General features: G+C 35.8%; 1 protein-coding gene across 13 annotated transcripts in view; it reads right to left on the reverse strand.

Annotated features, from left to right (window-relative positions):
• The window catches only part of LCORL (ligand dependent nuclear receptor corepressor like), a 79,449-nt gene that overhangs the window by 14,025 nt on the left and 42,873 nt on the right, over positions 1 to 22,551 (reverse strand). For 7 of the 13 annotated variants that reach the window (XM_061379803.1, XM_061379799.1, XM_061379802.1 and 4 more), the window contains 2 exons: positions 15,085 to 15,175; positions 1,109 to 5,970 (listed from right to left, as the gene is read on the reverse strand). The exons of 1 other annotated variant lie outside the window; for it this stretch is intronic. In XM_061379803.1, the coding sequence (XP_061235787.1) occupies positions 1,109 to 5,970; positions 15,085 to 15,175 (4,953 nt within the window). Of the gene's footprint in view, positions 1 to 1,108; positions 5,971 to 7,886; positions 13,671 to 15,084; positions 15,176 to 22,551 lie in introns of those variants that run through there. 5 more of the 13 variants (XM_061379805.1, XM_061379804.1, XM_061379807.1 and 2 more) reach the window with 3 other exon arrangements.

The following is a 22,551-nucleotide window of genomic DNA, read 5'->3' on the forward strand; positions in this document are numbered from 1 at the left end:
CTTAAATTAACTTTTCAGTTTATTATCAGAGAGTTTTCTATAAAATATAATACAAAGGCAGACATAAGGTTTTCCTCTGGTATTCTGAATAGTTTTTCTGTTTCTTTGGGCAATATAATCAGACTAGCTAACACAATATTGTTTCTGTAAATGAATACTTCTGCACTAATTGAATTCCTATTGTAGATTTTTTCTTTCATTTGGTGAGCATTTCACATCTTAGGTATTTCATTGAACTGAGTTGAGGTTTCTGTTTAAGGAGATCTCTTCACCCAGTAGAAGAAATAATTTCATAAGGGTACCCTCTTTGTAAGTAACATAACAGCCTAAGATCACACTTGTACTGCCATGTATTGTAAATATCTAGCTACGAAAATGGATTTAATTTCACACTAGCCTAAAGAGTTTCCAAGCCAATGCATTTAGCATAGTAACTGTGTATCATATTTGTCTAGCATAATTTTGCATTTTCAGTTGTTCTACTAGGATTCAATGTGCAAACACTTTATAGTCATCAGATTTCACCTGGCAATGAATGGATACTAAAACAAACCTCTGAATGACTACTTCTCAGAAGTACATAGTACGATTTTTTACCTTATGATTATAAAGTCACTACTGATTTACATTAGAAAACATTCAATGACAACTTTTTTTAAACAACTCAACGTTAATACACTGAATTTCTGCTTCATTTTCATGATTTACACTTCCTCACAATATGAGAAACTACATAGTGGAATGAAATTCAGTTCCTTTTGAAACCAATAACCAGTTGTGACTGAGTTCAGACATGTCAGAACTTGATTTGTAGCATGAGCTGTTTTAAGTTAGCTCTTTTCCTTCTATCTTGGTTCGTTATAGTCATCATAGAATGTAACACACCAACTGTAGATGAAATGTTCATGTAAAATATTATATACATTTTAAAATTCCACTTTTCTGCATTACTCTGATGCTATGCAATGGTTAATTTCATGATGTCTCTGAAATTAAAATGAGGATCATGCAATTAAAAAAAAAAAACAAACCCAAAGTGCTTAGTTGTTTGACTTCTCTAATTCCTTAAGACTATAATTTTAAGATGAAGGCGGGAACAGGAACTTACCTACTTGGTACTTTGAGTAATAAGTAGCCATTTGTCCACTACTGCATGATTGTCTCTTATGCCTTTTTCTTATATTTGTATCAGTGGTCTCCCATTGTGGACTTTTTCTTTTATTTATTCTGATAAGAATCTCAGAACTACCAGCAGGATTATCATCATGGTTTACACCACTAAATTTTGGACTGTGAAACTGGTCATCCAGCCTTTCAGTCACTTTAGAAGAAACAGATCCTTTAGATGTTTCCATTTCATTTTCATGTTTCTTTAATGCACTTTGTTTAGTAGAATGGGACCTCAAAAGAGGATGTCCTTTTTCTTCCATATAGGCCTGAGTACTTTTACTTTCAACAGCTTCAGGAGAATAAATGACATTATTTAACTTAAATGAATTGTGCTGCTCAATATTGTTGATTTTTTTCAGAAATATCCTACAATCTTTAAAGGTTTTGGCTTTCCAAGTATTTTGAAACAATTTATCTTGGCTTTGTTCTTTTCTAACATTTTGTTGGCAACAAACAGCTCCATTTGTCTCTGCACGTGACTTAAGTATATTTGCTAAACCAGGATGTGGGTTAAACTCAGACGATCCCATCATCTGTTGAACAAATGCATCTCTGGCTTCATTTTCAGTTGGCAAGAGACTACTCTGAGAGTCTATCAAAGTCAGAGTGGGCTGGATTTCCACTGTACTTTTTTCGTCGAGCTTGGGCATTTCACCATTGGTTTCCCCACTTGTACTTTTAAACAACTGGCTTTGGCAAAAGAACTGCAAATTTTTCTTTTTTGATTTCCAGCCTCCAGGAGCCTGGTTATAGAGCTTTTTCATCTGTCCCCACCTATCACACCGCAGCTTCTTAAACTCATTTCTTTTTAATCTGGCTAATGTGAAATTACTTTTCCTGCTTAAGACTGGAGACCTCACCATGTTATGGAGTATCTGTAATTTCCCTGCTGGTTTGGAAGGTGAGGATAGTGCAAACTTTTTAAAGTGCTTTCTGAAAGGGCAAGTATTAAGATCAGACTGTTTAGCTTCCATCTTTATCTCTCTAGTACTAACTACTTCTAAAGGATTGCGAGCATTTGCCTTTCTCACTAGAGAGAGAGACTGTGTTTCTGTAGTTTGCATAAACCAGGTGCAGAGTTCATTCATGTTACACTTTTTCTGAAAAAGCATTTTTATGGGTGATGTTTCAAGTTCTACAAGGCAGGAGTCTAAAGGGTTTGACATTTCAGTCTCACAGTCTTGTTCAATGGGATCCCTTTTTTCACATGCACATTTATCAAACTCATTTCCCCCCACTCGCAACCAGGTATTAGTTATCTGCTCAAATCTATTGTTCAGTTCTTCCAACAAAGTGTCACTTGAAGTGGAAGTAGGCCACCACCTGAGAGAAGGATTAGATGAAAAAATGGGATCCGATGATACTTCATTAATGGGCCCGAACTCACCATCCTTAAGATCCATTTTTACATTTCCTGAATTTCTCAGTTCTGAGGTATCTTTGGATGCTGTGCTCTGATTTGACTGCCTATGTTTTTCTGTTCGATCTTTAGCTTTTTTCAAATGGAGTTTGTAAGATTTATGTAGTAAGGCACTTCTACATGTAAATGCACTAGAAGATGCTAATGAATGTAAAAAATGAAGCGAGGGTTTTCTGTCTCTAGCAGAATGTCTCGATGGGATTTCATGTTTTCTTGACACAGTTGTAATAGCACTGTTTGATTCATCCTCTTTAGAATCTTTCTGCATGCTCTTTACTTGACCCATGTTATTGCACAGTTGATTTTTCCTCTCCTGTGGTACATTTTTTTCTAACACACTCTGCTGTTGCAAAGGAGGCAAACAGTTGCTAATACTCACTTTTCTTTCCTGAGGTGAAACTCTATTAACAGTCACTGATATGCCAGAGATTTTTACTTTTGCTGGCCTGCCAGGTTTACGAATGGTGGTTAGCGGTTTCTTAATGGGCCGTACAATATTGCTGCACGGATGTGGTGATGTCAGGTTACTCTTGATAGGCCTAACATAGTCATAACCAGAGACCTCATTTTCAGTAGAAGAATTTTGTAAGGCTTTTACTATTTCAGTAAAAGCATTTTCAGTTTCCACATTGCGCCTTGCTTTGCTGTGGTCGTTAGCAAAATTTGAATCAACATGCTGTGTGGGCAGAACACTAACTACATTTAGATTACTTTCAGACACATGTCTCTTAGTTCTTCTTGACCTTCCAAAAACAACTGTCACAGTAATATTTTTGTTGCTGTTAACTTCTTCCATTACTCCTGCATTCGAGTTGGTACTTTTACCATCACTACTAAGTTTAGGTCTAGGTTCCGTGCTTTCAGTCATGTCTACTTTTGGTTTAGGAGGCCGTCCAATAGGTCTCTTGACCTGCTTAATAACTTGAGGACCTATTTTCTTTGGTCTACCAGGCTTTCTTTTTAAAACCAATTCACTGCCACTGCTTGATTTCTCCACAACTTCATCATTTTGTTTTGAGTCATTTAAGTTAGTTTGAACAATTGGACAAGAGCTTGTAACTGATTCTGCATAAACACAACTTGACTCCTCCTTGGTCTTATTTTCACTGTAATCACAATCCTTGACACAGATTGCATGAGAAAGATCTGTTTGTCTAACCTGTTTGTCTAACAAAGTGTTTGAGTGCCCCTGAAACAAACAAATATCTGTGCTTCCTTTAGAAGATGCAGCTGCAGATGTCAGAGTATACTTGACTCCTTCACTACTATTAACCTCTGAGACAAACATAAGCTTAATAGGACTAGAGTAGTTTAAGGGAGATGAGATCTCCCCAGCTTCAGAAGTTGTATTTAAATCCCCATTGTTGGAAGCTGAACTGGATGAATTAAAGGTCAGAGATTTCAAAAGACTGTCATTTATTTCTTGATGTATAACCATTTCTTGTTTGTTTGTTGCCACGCACACTGTTTTGACTTTACTGCTGCTTGGCACATGTGAAGATGGAAGGAAGCTTTGTCCTTTGCATCTCATTTCACTCACAGTGAAAGGTAAGTCTCTTCTAGCACCTAGGTTCATAACCTGTTCATATGCATTAAGTTTTTGACTTATTCTGTAACTATCCAACAATGAGTTGTTATTCTTTCTGGCTAAGCTTATTGTATCTTCTAAACGCTCTACAACAACTTGCAGATTTGTGTCTCTCACAATTTTGCTTATATTTATGTCACTGTGTCTTTCAGCTTGAGCATCTTTATTTAGTTTCATTTTTTCCAAACTTTCAAAAGGATTTTTTTCATTGGATGACTTTCTAAACACAAGATTGTTTGTTACATACACAGAGTACCACCCAGGAGGCACAATGTTACGTTTAGTTCTGCCCAAGATCCCATTACTCTCATCCTGTAGAGGAATTTGACCAGTCTCATTTAAGGTTGCACAATCTCCTTGCATTTTTGCGAGTTTCGCCTGTCTGGCGGCAATAGCGCTGTTTTCTGAAAGAACTAGAAAGCCAGAGCTTGTGTGAAAATTAGTAAGAGGTAGTTTGAAAGACTCGGTTTGGTGTAGTGGAAAGCACCTTGGTTTGGTTTGGCAATTCACGCATGGGTTATTTTCAAGATGTTGCAAGGCCTCCTCTTCTATCACAGTAAAACTGTGTCTTTTATTTGGATATATTTTATCAATTTTTTTGGTGGATTTCTTTGCAGTTCTCTCAGAAATTGCTTTTTTTCTTACAAGGGTTTCATCAAGGCTTGCAAGCTCCCTCTTGATTTGCAAAGACTGTCGTCGAATGAATGGTGAATCAGGAGAATTATACATTGAAAACAAAGTTTCCTGACGCTTGCGAAATCTTGTTTGGATGATTTTATTTTCCATTTGTTTATCATGTTGGCGAAGTAACTCCATAAAGCTGTAATCACTTGGCTTAGCATTATGCAAAAGAGAGGTTATGAACTCTCCTAATTTGACATCATTTTCTGGTGCCCTGTCGCTGCTAGAAAGTTTTATAAGATTTGCTGCTATATCTGTAGTGCCTATTGATTTTAGCTTTTCGTTAATACGGTCCATTAAATCTTCAAAAATGGCAGAATGTTCACCTTTGTCAGCCTTCTCAGGGTTTATATAATTGTTGCTTTCTTGGTCTGTTGATAGCAACGTTGTCTCTTTTCGCTTGCATGTTTTACTTTCATATGCAAATTCTCCATTGCTTCCTTCAGCTGGCAAGAGGGACGGAGGCTGGTTGATGGAGATTTCAAGCTTGTTGTTATCTAAAGTTGGGAAATCTATAACCGATCCTTCCAATGATTCAAATTCTTTACTCTGTACAGGTGATAGTGGAGGCGGTGATGGGCTGCGAGATCTATTTGAATTTTTAATGCTGTTCAAAAGATCACAGTCCTTGGTTGAATATGTACATGCTGCTGCTTTCCCAGAATGCCAGTGGTAATTTTGCAACTGTTCAGCACAATACTCATGAGAACTACATGCTCTGTTCACCATTGTCTTAAGACATCCAATTGCTACAGCTTGGCATGACAAAGAATGGAAATCTTTAATACAGACAGACAGAGGTGGTAAATAGGTGTTTGCTCTTTGAGTTTGTAAACAGCACCTTTTTGTCAGCATATGTCCATTGCAATTACAAAATGAAACGTGAACATCCTCTTCAGTAAGGGAACTGGGAGTTTCAGAGTGGACCAAATGTGTTTGCTTGCAACTGCAAGCTATAGGAAAACTTTCATCTTGTATTAGAAATTTTAACATAGCCAAAGTCTGTTGCCAGTGATATGAACAAAAAGATTCCAAAACTTTGCATAATGTTGATTTTCCTTTTTCAAAATTAGCTGTTTCCTCTGAATTTGCATCAGCTGTTGAGCTTGAACTGAAAATGAAAACAAATCAAAACAAAATATAAATTACAGTAAAACACCGTATCTAATGTTTGTTATAATGGTAACTCAAACCTAAAAACGTGAAGTTTGCAAAATAGTTCTATTTGCACTATTTGATCTTACTTTCAAGTGTCACTAGCAACAATGTTCATCTTATCTATTGCAATGATAGTCCTACCATAAGAAAAAATCATCAGGAAAAAAATAAGGGAAAAAAATAGTTTGAAATATAGCTTCCAATATCTAAATGTAATGAGAATAAAGTTAACTTTCTGATTTTCAAGCTACCTTAATCATCAATGAAGAGAAACCTCACCAGGAACCAAGGGAGCTTAATATTACTCCCATGCCACAAAAGTGAAGCATAGAAAGGGTAAATGACTCGCCTAAGGTCACAACTCATGGCTGTGGCACAGGCAAGAATGGATCCCTCTCTCCCAAATCCGACCCTAAGATATTCACATAGCAAAGTGTATTAAATGCTCTTCAAAATACTCTTAAAGATCCTTTTAAAGACATCTTCTATTTATATATTTGTTTTTTCAAGAATGCTTAATGGGCTAACAGAAAACGGTAAAGAATAGCCACTTGCTATTGTTATTCTTTGCATATAAAAGTTTCCCTTCTAGTTTTTAAATAAACTGCAGTGGTGCATCACAGGCTCTTCATTGCAATATACTACACACACTTGGATTCCTTCATTAAACAGAGATAATCACCCGTGGAATAATTAAATTCTGTGATAAAAGTTAATATCCTTTAAATCTGAAATACAGGGTAGGCCTATATCTAAATAAACTTCTGAGCAGTTGTTCTCAAAGGTATTAACTCAAAATAAAATCACTCATAAAATACTACCTTAACTATTTAATTAATTTCTTATAAATTAAAACTAATGTCACTGATCACGTACCTCATAAAACATTTATACTGAAAAGCTGAAAATTTTGCATGGCAAAAATTAATACAGATTTTTTTCAATTAAATACAAAATCCTTATTGCTGAATAGCAACTATCAACAGATAGTCAACACCTAACTCAAATGTTTTACTGAAACCAACTGCATAAGTAGAAAATATTATAAGAATTCTGTTTTAGAAAAGTATGTATTGTTTAAACATATCACCAAACTCTGAACATGACATTAACTTTTTGCCTTGCTATTATCTTGTGTAATTCTCTGCATTTAAGCCTGCCATTTGGAAAAAAATCATTTTGATTTGGTCTACAATTGTATTATCAAAGAAGAAATATTTAAAATTTCTATAAAGTTACCTATTCATTACTTAGCTCATACCCAATGTTACTGGCATCAATAACTTTAGCTTAAAGTTTTTTACTGGAAGTTACATACAGAAATTTGTACTTTTATTGTTTCACGTGGATTTTAGAGCATAAAACACGTTAACTATGCTTAATAATTTCTTATGTCTTTTCCTTCTCCTGTAACACTTAGTATGAAATGATATATATTAGAAATTAAGCATTTAGATGATACTAACTCATAAAAGCATCAGATAATTGTGAAGGCCCTAGTTGAAATTCTAATTATGTTTAAACTTAAATAATTAAAGTATTAAAAAGAAAAAACCCTCTTTACACTTTCAATCCAAAGTAAAACCAACATTATTCAAGGGCATGTCACTGTCAGGATTTAACTAATTTGAGACACTGCTTCACTGAGAAAAGTCTGAGAGTTACTCCATCCAACAAGCTCAGGAGTCATGAGGTGTTGAAATGTATTGCTACACTTGTGAAATCAAAGCTTATTCTAGTAATACAATTATGGATAAAAACTAATTCCCCTCCCACCATTGTAACTTCAGTTAAATAATGTTTTGAAAGGCCAGATAGAACAAAAAAAAAAAAAAAAAAACAAAACAAAAAAACAACAAACCCAAAAAACAAAAAATCCCCCCAAAACATGGCATTAGAACTTCAATATTTTGTTTGTAAATCTCAGTAAGTTTGTTAGGTACTAATTTGGAAAAAAGATGGCTATTATACAGTCTTTTCAGACTCCAGGCAGGTATCTGCCTCTCTAGACTCACAATGTATGTATAACGGAGTTTCACTGGAGAGCTCTAATAGGACCTGTTTTCATAACTGCTATTTAAAGTACGCTCACTGGTGGCAGAAACTTCCAGAGCACTAATGCTTTCTCAAAGTCAGTAACCAAAATTTCCAAAGGCCTCAGAACCGCTCTGAATTTGCTATATGGAGATCAACCTGTTGCATAAACTAATATCCTGGTTATCACACACATACTGGACATTCTTCCAAAATGATTGCTTTTCAACTTATCATAGCCTAATGTCTATAACCTGCTTTCCCTTAACGTGTGTTAGTTTCTAAAGCTGTCAGACAACTTCAGCTATTCTACTGCAACAGCACCCCACTCCACATGATCTTCCAAGTTTGTGAAAACACACCAACTCCTTACTCTGTTACCATTTTGGAGAACAGCTTACTATGCAAACAAATTAAAGCAATAAAGCAACTAATTTCTTTAAAATGTCTCTGTGCAGAGCCGTCAATATACTTAAATTTTTAGGAGCTTTTCAATAAAATTATGGAATTATATTTCAGTTTCCTGTAATTGCTGCCTATAGTGCTTTTGATTTGTGTCATCACACAGTAATTTAGGCTACCCTCAAGATAAAAGGCTTAAACAATCCCCTAGAAGGAACAGCTATCACTCTCCCAATTGCATACTTCCTCCACAGAACAGTCTTATACTTTCTACAAATCACACACGGGTAGGAAACTGAGGGAGTAAGAGGGTCAATATGCACTGCTCACTCCGGTGCCTTTTGTGCACAATATCTCCGAGGACAAAAGTTAAGCATGGAACGATGTTATTTCCCTGCTGGAGGGCAGGGATGGTCAATACCATGGAATGGGGATTAACTGGAGTAAAGGCAGAAATGACATAAGGTTAAGTACTAGCCTTTCAGTGCACTATTTTATGTATAAGAACGTAAACATTTGCCTCCTCCACAAATAAAAAAAACAAACAACAAACTATCAGGAAAGAGATCTGTCAGAGGACTCCCAAAAGATGTCCTTCCCTACTGTTCTATCCTCTGTCATCTCAGCCACAGACAAGACAGATCAATCTAGAAACTTCTTTAGAGACTGGGAACAGAACATACTTCTAAGTACTCATACAAACAGCACAGAACTATTATAGAACAATAAATTAGTCCTATAGAAATGCTTGCTTTCTGACTTTCCTAAGTAAATAAATCCCTCAAAAAAGCTATGTTATCTGTAATATATAATATTTTTTAAATGCAAACTAAAGAAGTAGCTGTTATAAATGAGAAGAAAATTAGAGAACTAATTCTACGAGTAATGCATAAATTCTGAGAAATCATCTGTCTTTAAAGCTCTTTCTGGTATATAAAATACTCATAGTAAATTAGCCATTACATGCTTAATTTATGCAGTTCTTGATCTTATGCTACTGCTAATGAACTTGTGCCTCAGGAGTAAGTCAAAGGAGTCAGGGTACAGGTTTTTGTTTCTTTCTTTTTTTTTTACTGAATGAGCAAATCAATCACACATCAGTGTTGTAAATTTATGTGCAAAAGCATTGAAGTGCTTTACTACAAATTACAACGTAGAAACACGTTAACTAAACAATTAAATTCATACAATCAGATTTAGGAATATAACAACACAAATAAGAAACAGAATTACAGTACATTTACAACACAAGACAAATACATGGAATTCATTAGAAAATATTGTAATAAATAATTCATGAATTATAGTGCAATTGATTTATGCATAAATATAACTAATTGCCTAAAAATCAGTTGTTAACAAAAATCAGTCAAAAATCAAGGCAGCCACAGAGTTTTACTAAATTACTGCGACAATGGAAATACTGCAATTAAAAAACAAATACAAGTATTTGTACTGTAAACAACTAAAAAAATCAGTCTCACTAAAGTTAATATACAATTTAATATAAAATTGTCATTAGCTACCAGAAATGGTTTAAACAGCTTTACTGAGCAGTAGTTCTAAAAACAGAGGCACTGTTTTTTAATATAAAATACTTGAGAAACATTCAAATAAGTAGAAAGCATGTAGGGCTTGCTTTCGCTTTCATTTAAAATTCTGTTGAAACAGGAATTTTCAGAAATTGTCAATTAATAAGTAGCAACTGGTAACTGAATTTATAAAACAGTTCAAAATGTGTACTTTAAATGACATTTAATGGAATACATAGGGGTTGGGATAGGAGAATCTAAATATTTCCCTGCCTTTCCTTAGTTGTGTAGTCAAAGGTTAACCTAATAATTAGAAACAAATAATTCTGTTCCTTTAAACACTTACAGGTTGAGTATCATCTATAAACTATCAAAAAATATTTTAATATACTATTTCTGACCAAAAAATAAATACAAGTACTAAAATGTTGAAAATTAATTATAATATTACATACAAAACTACTGAGTACTGTTAAGTCAATAGTAAAATGATCCCTGATTTTATGAATCCTGTTAAGTTTTTGGTCAGGTCATCTTTTAAATGATATAAAAAGAGTAGTCTAACTGGCCTTCAATATAAACTTTTGATTCAAGTTTATAACATTGTCTGAGGAGTACAAAAGATCAGTATGGTACAAATATCAGGCAAAGTGTTGAAGCCCCAAATTTTTGCAAGTAAAACTGTGTAAAGACAGATCTTGAAACATTTAAGGTTTTTCAACCTCATTCTTCTGTGGGGATATATTCACAAATTAATCCTTCTGGCCCTCCCAAAATATGGCTTAATTCTTTTAAAATGAAAGATGACCCTGACATCTGCTGTTTCATGACCTTCTTGTTATCAGGTACAGTTCTGCTTATAAAAAGGATTCATTCTGTAATATGTAAGTAAACTTCAATCACTGAAGACGATTCAGTATAGATCTGAGAGACCAAAGAACTGAGACACTGGTGGTGCAGTTTCAATGGAGTATTTTGTTTTAAAATGGAAGTTATCACCTTTTTAGTAGCATTACTATGGGCTAGATTTTGCCATTAATATTGCAGTATGCTCTTTACTTTTTTAATGGCAAGTTTATCTTTAAGTCAAATTACCTCTTGTGGCCCATATGTATCTAACGTCCAGTTTAATTTATATAATCAACCTATAAAAATGTGAATTTGTTGGGGGAAAAAATGGATGCTTGTGTACTAAACGTATAAAAGTTGGAGAAAAGTTTTTCTATGCCAAATTATACATAAAAAATTACATTTTGAGAGGAAAAGGGCATTGATGTTCAGTATTGAATGTAAGAAGCAAGCCCCCATTCTTCATATGTAGACATATACTTTGTGATAGTACACAAAAAAAATAAGTATGATATAAAGTCTAATGTGAATACTTTGAAATTCATATAAAAACTGCAATATGAAGGTAATTGGTCTCCCTTAAATTCTATTAAAAGTTACGTAAAGTGAACTGCCTAACTTCTAACTACCAAATTTATAAAGAATTTATATTATTGAAAGTTCAAAACAGCTTCACCGCTTAATATCTGTACTTCTATCAAGACCCTGAACTGCAAATTTGGTTATTAGCAAAGTGATAATGTAACTTGGTATTCATTTGAAAAACTGAAAATGTTTTGAAATGTCACAGCAGCAAATACATTACAGTTACAGTGAGGTTTTTCAAAAGGAGTGTGACACAATCCTTAATAAATTTTAAGTAGTCATAACATCAACTAACCAGCACATTTCAACAAAAAAACCCAAACGAACCCAAACCATTCTCAAGCTCATTCTGTGCACATTATGAACATGCTCTAAACTGCATTCCAACTTTCTTCTTAAACCTTACAAGTTATCTTGTCAAACTAAAAAGGAAAATTATGTTAAAGTTTAAATTATTTTATGCTCTCAGTATTCCATCTTATTTCATATTTAATAACTCTATAACTACAGTAATTTCTCAGATTTCATAAGTGTACACTTTGTAAACACCAATTTCTTTCTAAACCAACAACGAAATTTTCTTAAACTGATAAAAAAAATGCAGTTTATGCCTGCTAAACACACATTTTTAGTAATGAAATCTTTTTCTTACTTGTATTGGATATTTAAGCAACAATGAACTTTTTTCTTTCACAGAATGTACTATATCCTACTAATATTTCACAAATCCACCTCCTTGTAAGGAACTAGCTTTTTAAAAAAATCCCTTGACTTGTATAATCTGAGTTACTTACAATTTATTGCAAGTATTCTGTGAAGTATAAAAGTCTGCTAACCCTTGGTTGTGTACTTCCATAATAAGATGGATTATTGAATGGGTAGAGTGGTTTTTCACCAATTAAAAATTATGCTTCACATGACAAATACTTGTTTTCCCAAAACATCTTTATGCTATTGACTACTAAATAAAACCTGAATCTTTTCACCTATTTATACAAGGATTATATTAAATACACACTATCAGAATTAAGTCAGCAACTCTATAATTCTGTCCACAGTGAAAACCCTGAATAAAACTATTTTTCAAAAGGCATGTGTGTGGTTTTTGAACTGTATAGTTTCACGTCTTCTGTCAGAGTGAGTATATGTATTTCTCACATGGTGTGTGTATATACAGACATACGTACACACACACAAAACAATTCGCTAACAATTATTCTACACAGGCTTGCTACTATTCTTGCAGCTGCCAGTCCCTGAATCTGTCATATTAAATAAGCCAGTATCTGGTAATCGGAGTTTCTTCTTCGGCGGAGTCTTCAGTGTTCCAGATCTTTCTTTTACTTTATATTCTAAAGTGCTGTGAGGTACCCCATAAATTCCTTGTGCTTTGGAAACACTCATTTTCCCACTCATTACCATTGCAATTGCTTCTTCCATTATTTCATGATCATACTGCCGATAGCGGCCACGTTTTTTTCGTGGTTGCTTATTATCTTTACGATCCAAACTATCTTCTGTATTTTCTGAGGTTCCATCTACTGTCCCATTCTTAGCATTAAGACACAAAGGAGAGAGGTCCCCATGCAGAAAGTAGGAGTCAACACTTGAGTGAGTTACAGGTCCAGAACATTCAATTTTGTTCTGTTTGGGGAGTATATTTTTCAATTTTTGAAGAGCTGATCCTTCTAAGACTGAGGAGGTTTTAGAAACGTGGTACATAACATCCAGAAGACCAGCAGTATCAGACTGTGGTTTGGACACAGAACTTATTCTTAGCTGAGGAATTTTTAATTGTACAGTAGGACTTGAAGTTTCATACTGTAGATTTTCACTTTTTTCTTTAAATTGAGTGACCATTCTCTGTAGAGTTAACTGGTGGAGGTAACTGGAAGCTGTTGGGAATTTTAATTCTGAGGTTTCAAGTAGACTGAGTTTACTTTTTTCTGTGCGCTCTGCTTGAGCTCTTGCCCACAAGGCTACTTTTTGTAGGACTGCACAAGTTTCTTTACTGTCTTTAAATGAATAACTATCACTGAAATCTCGAGTTTTGTTTTTAAAAGGTGCAGGCTTTCCTGCTGGTAAGGCTTCTAAGTGGAGAAGTAAAGTTTTTTGAGGTATGCCATAAAGTATGCCTGCTTTATTTATGTCCAGTGCTCCAGACTGAATGTCTTTCAAAGCTTTTGAGAGCAAACCATCTGCAAACTCAGCACTTCTTTCCACATAGTCCTCTCTGTGTCTGTGTAGTCTCCTGGATGGATGGAATGAAACGATGGTAAACTGATGTATGAGAGACTCTCACACAGCTATGGAAGGGAAGGGTCCACTCCTTTATTATACTCCTTGCTTCGGTAACATCACTGCTTCTGATACTTTAAAGCCTTTGAGATGTGGTAGTTAAATGATTATCCTAGCAAAATGTTACAGTTCTGGTAGGACAGTGCATCAAAAATCATACGGTGGCTTCTACAGCAGCCCTTCCAAGAACTTAATATCCTAGCTCAGCATTTGATAATATTCTCATGTGCTTGCTATATCCCCTTGTTCACATGCTTGCAGAGCAACACGGTTATAATTTTAATTATACAATTAACGTTTCATTAAATACCCAAATCCTGAAGGAGTTTTTGTTAGTAGAAACGTGACGTTACCGCTAAACAAGTAATAAAAGAGTCAACCCCCTCATAGAAAATTTGCAGCAATAAGTACATAACTACCGACAAACAGCCCAGACTTACACAAAACTAGGCTTTCTACAACAATAAGATTAAGTGCTGTAGCTAACAAGTCCATTTTGGTAAGATAAAACACAGTATTAAAGACTTCTAGCCACTATTTACAGCTCTCTAATTACAAAGCCATTTTGGTTTTAAAACTTCTTCATACCAACAAATTAGTAAAATGAAATTTTACACCATTCAAGAAATACTGCTATTGTAGTTCTATTTGTAGTAAGTTATTTGGTAAGACATACAGGTGACAAAAAGGGTCCTGCTATGGCTAGTGGATGGGAAGATGCCAAGATTGTAACAAAATCCAACAAAACAATGCATTTCACTAGTTTTGTGGTAGCTTTCAGCAGATGCAATGTTGGTTATTTTTGCTGAATAAAGAAATTTAACCATTTGCCACCACACACCATAGTCAGAACCATGATGTAAGTAGTAGTATGATGATTAAGAGCTCTCTCTCGCGCACTTGCTTGCTCTCTCTCTCTTATTAAGGAATATTAGAGATAGTCATTTAACTTGTTCATGTTAGTTGAAGAATATTTTAAATCTAAATATTAACATGCTCATTTTTGTCCAAAATTGAAGTTTCCTAAGTAAACTCTGAAAGAATGTATTTACATCTTCTACTAGCCTATTACTTTAAATGTGTTATGTAATAAATTTTCAGGTAATTTTTAGTAACATGAACTAAAGTTTGGTGATTGTTCTGATAACTTTTCTTTAAACAGAAAAAAAAAGGAAAAAGACAAATGAAACATATGATATATACATAGACACACACTTATGAGTGACAAAAATTCTTTTGAAAGCAAAATAGGAACCACGTGTGTGTCAGTATATACAAATATGTTATGAACACAAAACCTGACTTCAGAGGAGAGAAACCTGGATTGTCTTTTATATAAGCCAAAAAGATTCCTAAGAATTGCTTACCCAGACACTGAGTTTTCAGAACACAACGGGTCGTATTTTGGTTCTTCCAACCTTGCGCTTTTCTTTGTAGAGAGATCTAGCACTCCATCCCCTGCAAAGAATGAGTAGTGGTGATAGCAGTTGTTTAATGGTGATCTTGAAAATTTTGTTAGCAAATGTTTAGACCTATGGCCCATTTTTTAAGCAGTTACTTTGTCTTGTGAAGTTACTGACATCCCTTTAACAATGTCAGCTGTCAGCAAATGGGTTTAGATATGACTTGCAAGAAAACTTTTTAAAATTAAGAAAGAAATAGAAACATCCTATTCAGAAAGAATAAAATTTAAAAGAAGAATCTCTCTTAAACAGGAACACATGACTGTTTGCCTAAATATCACACATGTGTATATACCGCATTGTTTACTTTCAAGGCAAACAAAGCAACCCACTTATTCATATTTACATACTGTAAACAACCAAACATGATACTGAAGTTAAAACTGAACTAACTAATTATAGGCTTACAGGATAATTCAGGCTTACAGGGATCTCAGGAGGTCTCTAGACCAACCCCCTGCTCAGATCAGGGTCAGCTGTGAGACCCGACCAGGTTACTGGATGAGACAGCAGTACCTCAGTATCTGGGAAGAAAGCTTCAGCCCAGTACAGAGTTTTGGGCACAAGACCTATGTCATTAAATGTCCTAACAGTTTGTTTATACATATTCCCCCTGCCGCCCCCATATATATATGTAATAATGAAACTAGAGAAATGGTAAGACCTAAACTGGGGTGGGAGTCCACTCTGTTAAGTCACTGGCAAATGTTGAATTCAAGATTTATAGTTGACTGTTGAAGTCTATGAAGTACTGAAATAGAAAACCATTTTTTTAATCAATATTAAAGAACATTGAAACATAAAGCAGCTAATTAGCACATGTATTATTCCTAGTTTGTTTTCGTCTTAAAGAAAAAAAGCACATTTAAATTATAGACAAATCCCCTAAATATATTTAATTTCATATCTTTCTTTCTTGGTTTTCTGTTTCAAACTTGGGATGTTTTGTATGCCTGACCTCTGCAAATCCGATTTTGTTTCAACATGTACCTCAACATTCAGCTCTACAAGAAACCTTATGCTACCCATTTTTTACATTAGTGTCATTTTCATGTTACTGCATATTATTTCTAAAACATCATCAACTGTATCTATTTTCCCACAGCCTCAGATCCGGACATGAAGCATTGGCTGAATAGTCCAAATACCAACACTCAAAGAAGTCAGAAAAATTGTCAGGATAACTCTTTTGTACCAATGCTGCACAGAAATAGCTTTGTGTAGTAATCAAATCCATCTATTTAATTTTGACTGGTTTTCCTCATCTTTAACTGTTTTCTCACAACTATTTTGTATTATTTGAAAGGTAAAGGGAGAAAAAGTAGCATTATTCAGCCTGAGTAAAAAAATATTTATAAGTATGCTACTTGTCAAAGACGCTTCTTTACTCCTGAACACATTCCTTTCAAAGTCTTCCTTAACCCTAAGAAAGCTAAAGGAAGGACTATTTAATCACCCTTTCTGATATGCCAGAAGGAAAAGCCAATTAAAAGCACTATGGAAATATTTTTCAAGTATTACCTAGCATACCCAGCTGGAAAGTATCACAAATACCTAAGCTCGAAATATCCTCAAGTCTGTGTAACAGACAGATTTAATCTGCTGTGTTGTGTCAGTCACACAAAGTACATCTCCCTTTCTTAAGTGCTTGTGTATGCTCCCTTTCACAACAGTTTCTCCATCTTCAGTTGATATTCATAGGCACCATGATAAAATAAGTTTAAAAGAGATCACTAGAGAAAAAGTGACTTTAAAGTTCACAACTCATCAAGAGCTAATACTCCCTGTACTCAAAAAAAGTTAAAATGAAGCCAACTAGATTTCTGTAGAAAAAGAAAAGCCCAAACCCAAAAAATCAAACACCACCCAACAAAGAAAACCCAAAGACTCTTGCCAGTCTCCATAACAAAATCCAATAAAAACGATTTTAATTTCCAATATTTCAGAACTGGCTTTGCCAAGGCCACCAATAAGCTGAAAAAATATTAAAAAGAAGACAGTACTGAAAATACAGACCCCTAAAACAAAAATTAGGTACATTTTGTGCCCCTAAAGGGTAAGCAGGACTGAAGAGTCATTTCAGGTTCAAGACAGTTGGATCCTCCAACACAGCATATGTAAGCATTAAGAATATGACACCTACCTAAAGACAATGCCTTATGGGAAGCTGATCCTCAGCAGGAGTGAAAGGGAACCATGCAAGAAATTTGATATACATACAAAATACCAGCTAAAGTCACCACAGAACTTTCTAATCACTCAAAACAGGCATTTAGGCAAGAATTCTAGCAGGAACTGAGTTCCATCAGGGAAAAAACAAACAAACAAACAAAAAAAAAAAACCACCAAAAAAAAAACCAAACCCAAAAACAAACAACCAAACCACTATAATTTTAATAACAGACATGGAATTACATCTACTCTTTAGCTGAAGCCATGACTACCAAGACAACAGTCTTCATAAACAGTAACTCTGGATAATATAGAAAAGATATCAATTTTTCATGTCTGCTGCTTATGATCTTCTAATAAAGTTATTTCTGTGCAAATTAAATGATTGCGATCTTCAGAGAAATGGCTCAACCTCTAGTCTTTGCTTCTTAGCACCAGATCACCAGGTCCAGCAATACCAAAACATAACTGTGATTAAAGATCATCTTCAAAATAACCGTGAGGTGGAAGAATAACTAACAGAAACTGTATGGGTCACTCCTGAATTCCTACATTTGGTGTTTCTAACAAAATTCTTTCCCCTGCTTTTCAGCAAACCTCTCACTAGCTATTATGAACCTCCTTCCTGGGTCACACAACCTTCTCTACCCAGTCCTCATTCTCTAGGCATGGGAAAACACCACTCCTAGTGTGGGAGAGCACATCAGCCTGTCCACCACCTTCAGCTTGTTCCTCTTCTGCTCTCCCAGTAGCTCTCCAGTAATTACTGAATTAAGAATGTGAGAAATACATCCCTGTCTACTCCAGCTTTAGTTTCTGGGCTTAGTTCAGTTAGCTCGGAAGTTGTTTAAGGTCTTTTCTGAATCCAGTGACAGTGTCCATCTCTACAACCTCCTGTCAAAGCAGTTTCTGATATTTGCAAATTGCTGTGCAAAAGCTGCCCCTTATATGCTTTTCCCTTCCAAGAAGTTTCAGCAAGCCCTGCCCAGTTCTCATATTGCGCAGTTCAGTAAGTAACTCTACCTTATCCGTCACACTGTGGTAAACCTCAATCAGGTTTTTCATAGCAACAAAATTACATTGTCTTGTCTTCAATACCTTTCCTGATGATGCCTTGCCTTCTGTTGTTTATTTTCTGTGCTGCTGCATATGGAGACAATGTTTTCAGAGAACTGGCAGTAAGAATGACAATTCTTAGCTACTGCTCTGACTAGCCCCTTTTTGCTGACCTGACATGCTATTCTGTAAAATGAAAAACTGCTAGATGAAAAGTACATGGCTATGCACTGGGTGCCCATGGCAGAGTCTTGTAGTGACTGCAAAGAGATGCCAGAGGCTGCCCTGTGCTGGGCATAAACAGCTCTAGCTGATTCCAACAGACCAAATGCTGGACACAGCAGAGCTCAGCAGCCATTTGGGCAGAACCTCTGGAAAATCATATTTAAGAAAGTGTAAAAAGTGCTGGGTGGAGACAGAAAAAGGGAACAAACAGAATGAGAAAACAGCAGAGGGAAGCCCAGTGGCAGAGGAAAATGGCAGAGAAGAAACTGTTTGGTACAGACTGTAGACACCCCACACCCATTCCCCTGCACCACAGGGGTGGTGGTGGTCACAAGGGTGGCTGGAGTGAAGCTGAGCCTGGGAAAGGGGGAGGAAAGATGGTGTTATAATGTGTCTTTCTGTTTCCACTACCTGAAATAATTATTTTAATAGACAATAATTTAAGTTAATTTTCCCAAAGCAGAGTTGGTTTTGCCCATGATAGCAAGTGGTAAGCAATGACAATATCCTTAACTCATGAGCTCTCCTCCTTGTTCTTCCCATTTTCTCCCCTTTGTGCCATTGAGAGAGGGGCAAACAAGACAGTGTCAGACAAGGAGTGTGGCTGTTAGCCACCAAGGCAACCAAGGAATAAGTAAACACTCCCCTCCAAAACAATATATTTTTAGGGTTACCTTGTCATGCCGAAGCATTAAACAAACCGTTTCTTGAATATATTTACAGCTCATACAATTTGTCTTTGGAAACATTGCATGTGTACCTTTAAAAAGCACAGTGTTTTCCCCAGTACAGATGGTAAGAACAATATATGAAGAAAAGGTTATTTTTAGTAATGTTTGGGATTATTTCAATAGCCCTGAACACAGCAAACAAGAAGCCATACAGCTGTGAGCCCAGCAGCTATACTAAACTTCAACATGGACTTTCACAATATTAAACTACTTTTCAAAAATTAAGAACTGTTTCCAAATTCTGGTCCATTATTCAGAAATCATTATTTTGCTGCAAATTTTGGTGAAATCAAATGAACATTGTTAAACTGGATAATAAAATGCTATTTTAAATCATTTAAACAGAATTTTGGCTTGGATTATCCTTACTTTTCCTACTTTTTCAGTAATAGCCAACAATGACAAAGCTATAGCCTAGCTGTAAGAAGTTCATAGTGTGAAGTGTCACTCATTGCCGGCTACATTCTGAAGTCTTCCAATCTACGATGGATTAATGAAACACGGAAGTCTATGCAAATTCTCTTCATTTGCTGCTTTGTTTACAAACTATCACTGTTCCTAGAGGATACAGCAACAAGAATAAGATAAATGATCAGATAACTTGTTTGTACTTCTTTATATTTCTGCCTCTGTAAGTCACTTTGCTTAAAAGCCTGAGAGTGATCAACTCTCCCGTGTCTATCAACGGAAAGAGAACTCTGCACCAAAGTCAACTGTTCCTGGAACACTGCCCAAAGAGGTCAGCATCATTACTGCACAAGAAAATAATAAGCTACTCCAAGGTATTCCAAGACTGTTCTCCACTCAATATTTTATTCTACAAGGATGCTGCCTTTTCATTCTCTTAGTTTTGAGGAAAAATAATATTGCAAAAACACACAATACCACCCTATTTTTTCTAGATGCAGGGTACACAAAACACTTTTTCACTATAAAGAGCATTCTTTTCAAAGCCTGGAGAGTCTTAAGAATTACATGGATTAGGAAAAAAGAGCAAGACATAGGTATCTGAGACAGTTGATCCTAATTGACTGACCATGAAGAAATTGCCTAATTACTTGGCAGGAAGGTGCACAGGAATCCAAGTACCCTGCTAAGTTACTACACTTCCACATGTACAAGAAAGCAGGACATAATCTGTGACTCTGCCATCAGTCAGGCACCAGCCAGACATCCTTGGATGCCAGTGCTTAAATACTCAGTACTGAATGATTCAGTACCAGCGGTGCAATGGGTTGACTCTGGCCAGCAGCCAGATCCCCATGCAGTCCCACTCTCACTCCCTCTCAACAGGGGCAGCAGAAAAAAATAAGATGCAAAACATCATCAAGATAAAACACAGGGAGATCACTTACCAATTACCATCACAGCCAAAAGAGACGGGGAAAACTGCAATTCAAATAGATTTGGATAACGAGAAAGACAAAAGTTAAAGCACCTCTCCACCTTTTCCCAGGCTCAACTGCACTCCCACCTCCTTTACCATTCTCCCCCATCTCCAGGCAGCACAGCAGGATTGCAAATGGGGGGTTAGTACAATCTACAGGTCCTTCCTCCTTATGCTTTTCCCCTACTCCATTGTGAGTTCTCCAGAGACTGCAGTTCCTTCAGGAAATATCCAGTTGCTCAAATGTGAGGTCTTCCACCGCCTGCAGTGTAAATACCTGCTCCAGAGTGATGCCTTCCATGAGCTGCAGCAGAAGACCTGCTCCATCATGGTCCTCTCTATATGCTGCAGGGAAATACCTGCCCTGGTGCCTAAAGCACCTTCTTCCCCTCCTTCTCTGACCTTGTTCCTCCTGCTGTTTCTCACTCCTCTGCCTTCTGGCATTTTTGTTCTTTCTTGAATAAATTCTCAGAGGCACCAGAAACCTCTCGGATGTGGCTCCACTCTGACCTTCTGCACATCTTGCAGAGCTGACCTCTTCCATAGATGCAATCCCTGCAGCCTTCCCCAGCTACCAAAACCTGGCCACATAAACCCAATACAGAGGGATACTAGGTCTTGAAGTGTCAGACCTGAATATTCTGGGAGATGAACAACAGGTACTGGAGGAAAGCAAGAAGTTTTCTTATATGAAGATAAGATCATCCAGACATCTTCAGTGGCAGAATCTTTTTTTCAGTACTGAGCTAGCATTTAGCTTGGATCTACTCAGTACGAAAAACAACCCCAAAAATGATTCTAGTGATCTGGAAAATAAAACTAACTCCTTCCTCTCAACTTAAGACCAAGAATCATTGCCACAGTAAAGGAACAAGAGTGCTTTATAATTTAGATCATTAATCTTAAAGATGACTACTATAAATACAAAGCACCTGCTTTAACAGAAAATGAAATTAAGTCATTATCTGCTTCACAAGACTTGAATTGAGACAGATTTCATCTCTGATGATCCATCAGAGAAATGTATAAATTTGAACTTCCTCCTTTGTTACTGCCACTTCATTTGGAAATTGTAACAGGAAATACAAATAGCAAATAATAACAAGAGTTGCATGACAACTGAAAGACACTACTGAGAAGGGAACCATGGTATAATTTATGAATCTCCAAACTGAAGTATACTATGTTAGGCAAAGAATAATGCACTTTTAAAAATGATCCAATTGAAAAATTTCATGATTCCCTACCACAAGCATGTAATGTGTCAATATATCCAAGTTCTCTTCAGGAAAAGGACAGAGGTGAAGAGTAGGTAAAATAGTAATACACAGTCCCTGACAATAGCTAATTGAAAAAACTCTTCCTGAATCATTACACCTAGAACACAACACAAAGAAAAAGAGCGGACTGACTTTTTTCATCTTGATCTTATTTGCTTGTGTTACCACTACAGTGGAAAGCTAAGATAGCTCAAAACTGCTATGTTATGTTGATGGGAAATGCTAAGTGCACTACAACTTTCCTGGTAGAGAAGATGGCTTAAAGCCTTTCTCCAGCTGCAGCTTTGTTTCAATACTTCCCATTTCAGTAGCTCGATACTACAGAGCAAGACTAGCACCTTTAACATTTGCAAAGCATTCCAGCAAATAATGCAATATAAGTTCTGAGAATCTACAGTATCTTACACAGCTTATGAGTTTCACATAGTAAACTATGTATGCTGAGCAAATATTTTAGCCTCAGATCTTTTGCTGAAGATGCAGAATTCTAAATTTGTTGGTTAGCTTTGCCATAAGAAAA

Source organism: Neopsephotus bourkii, unplaced genomic scaffold (assembly GCF_033783945.1).
Source record: "Neopsephotus bourkii isolate Nb327-2 ecotype Australia unplaced genomic scaffold, CSIRO-AGI_Nbou_v1 NB_1780, whole genome shotgun sequence".
Lineage (NCBI taxonomy): Eukaryota > Metazoa > Chordata > Aves > Psittaciformes > Psittacidae > Neopsephotus > Neopsephotus bourkii.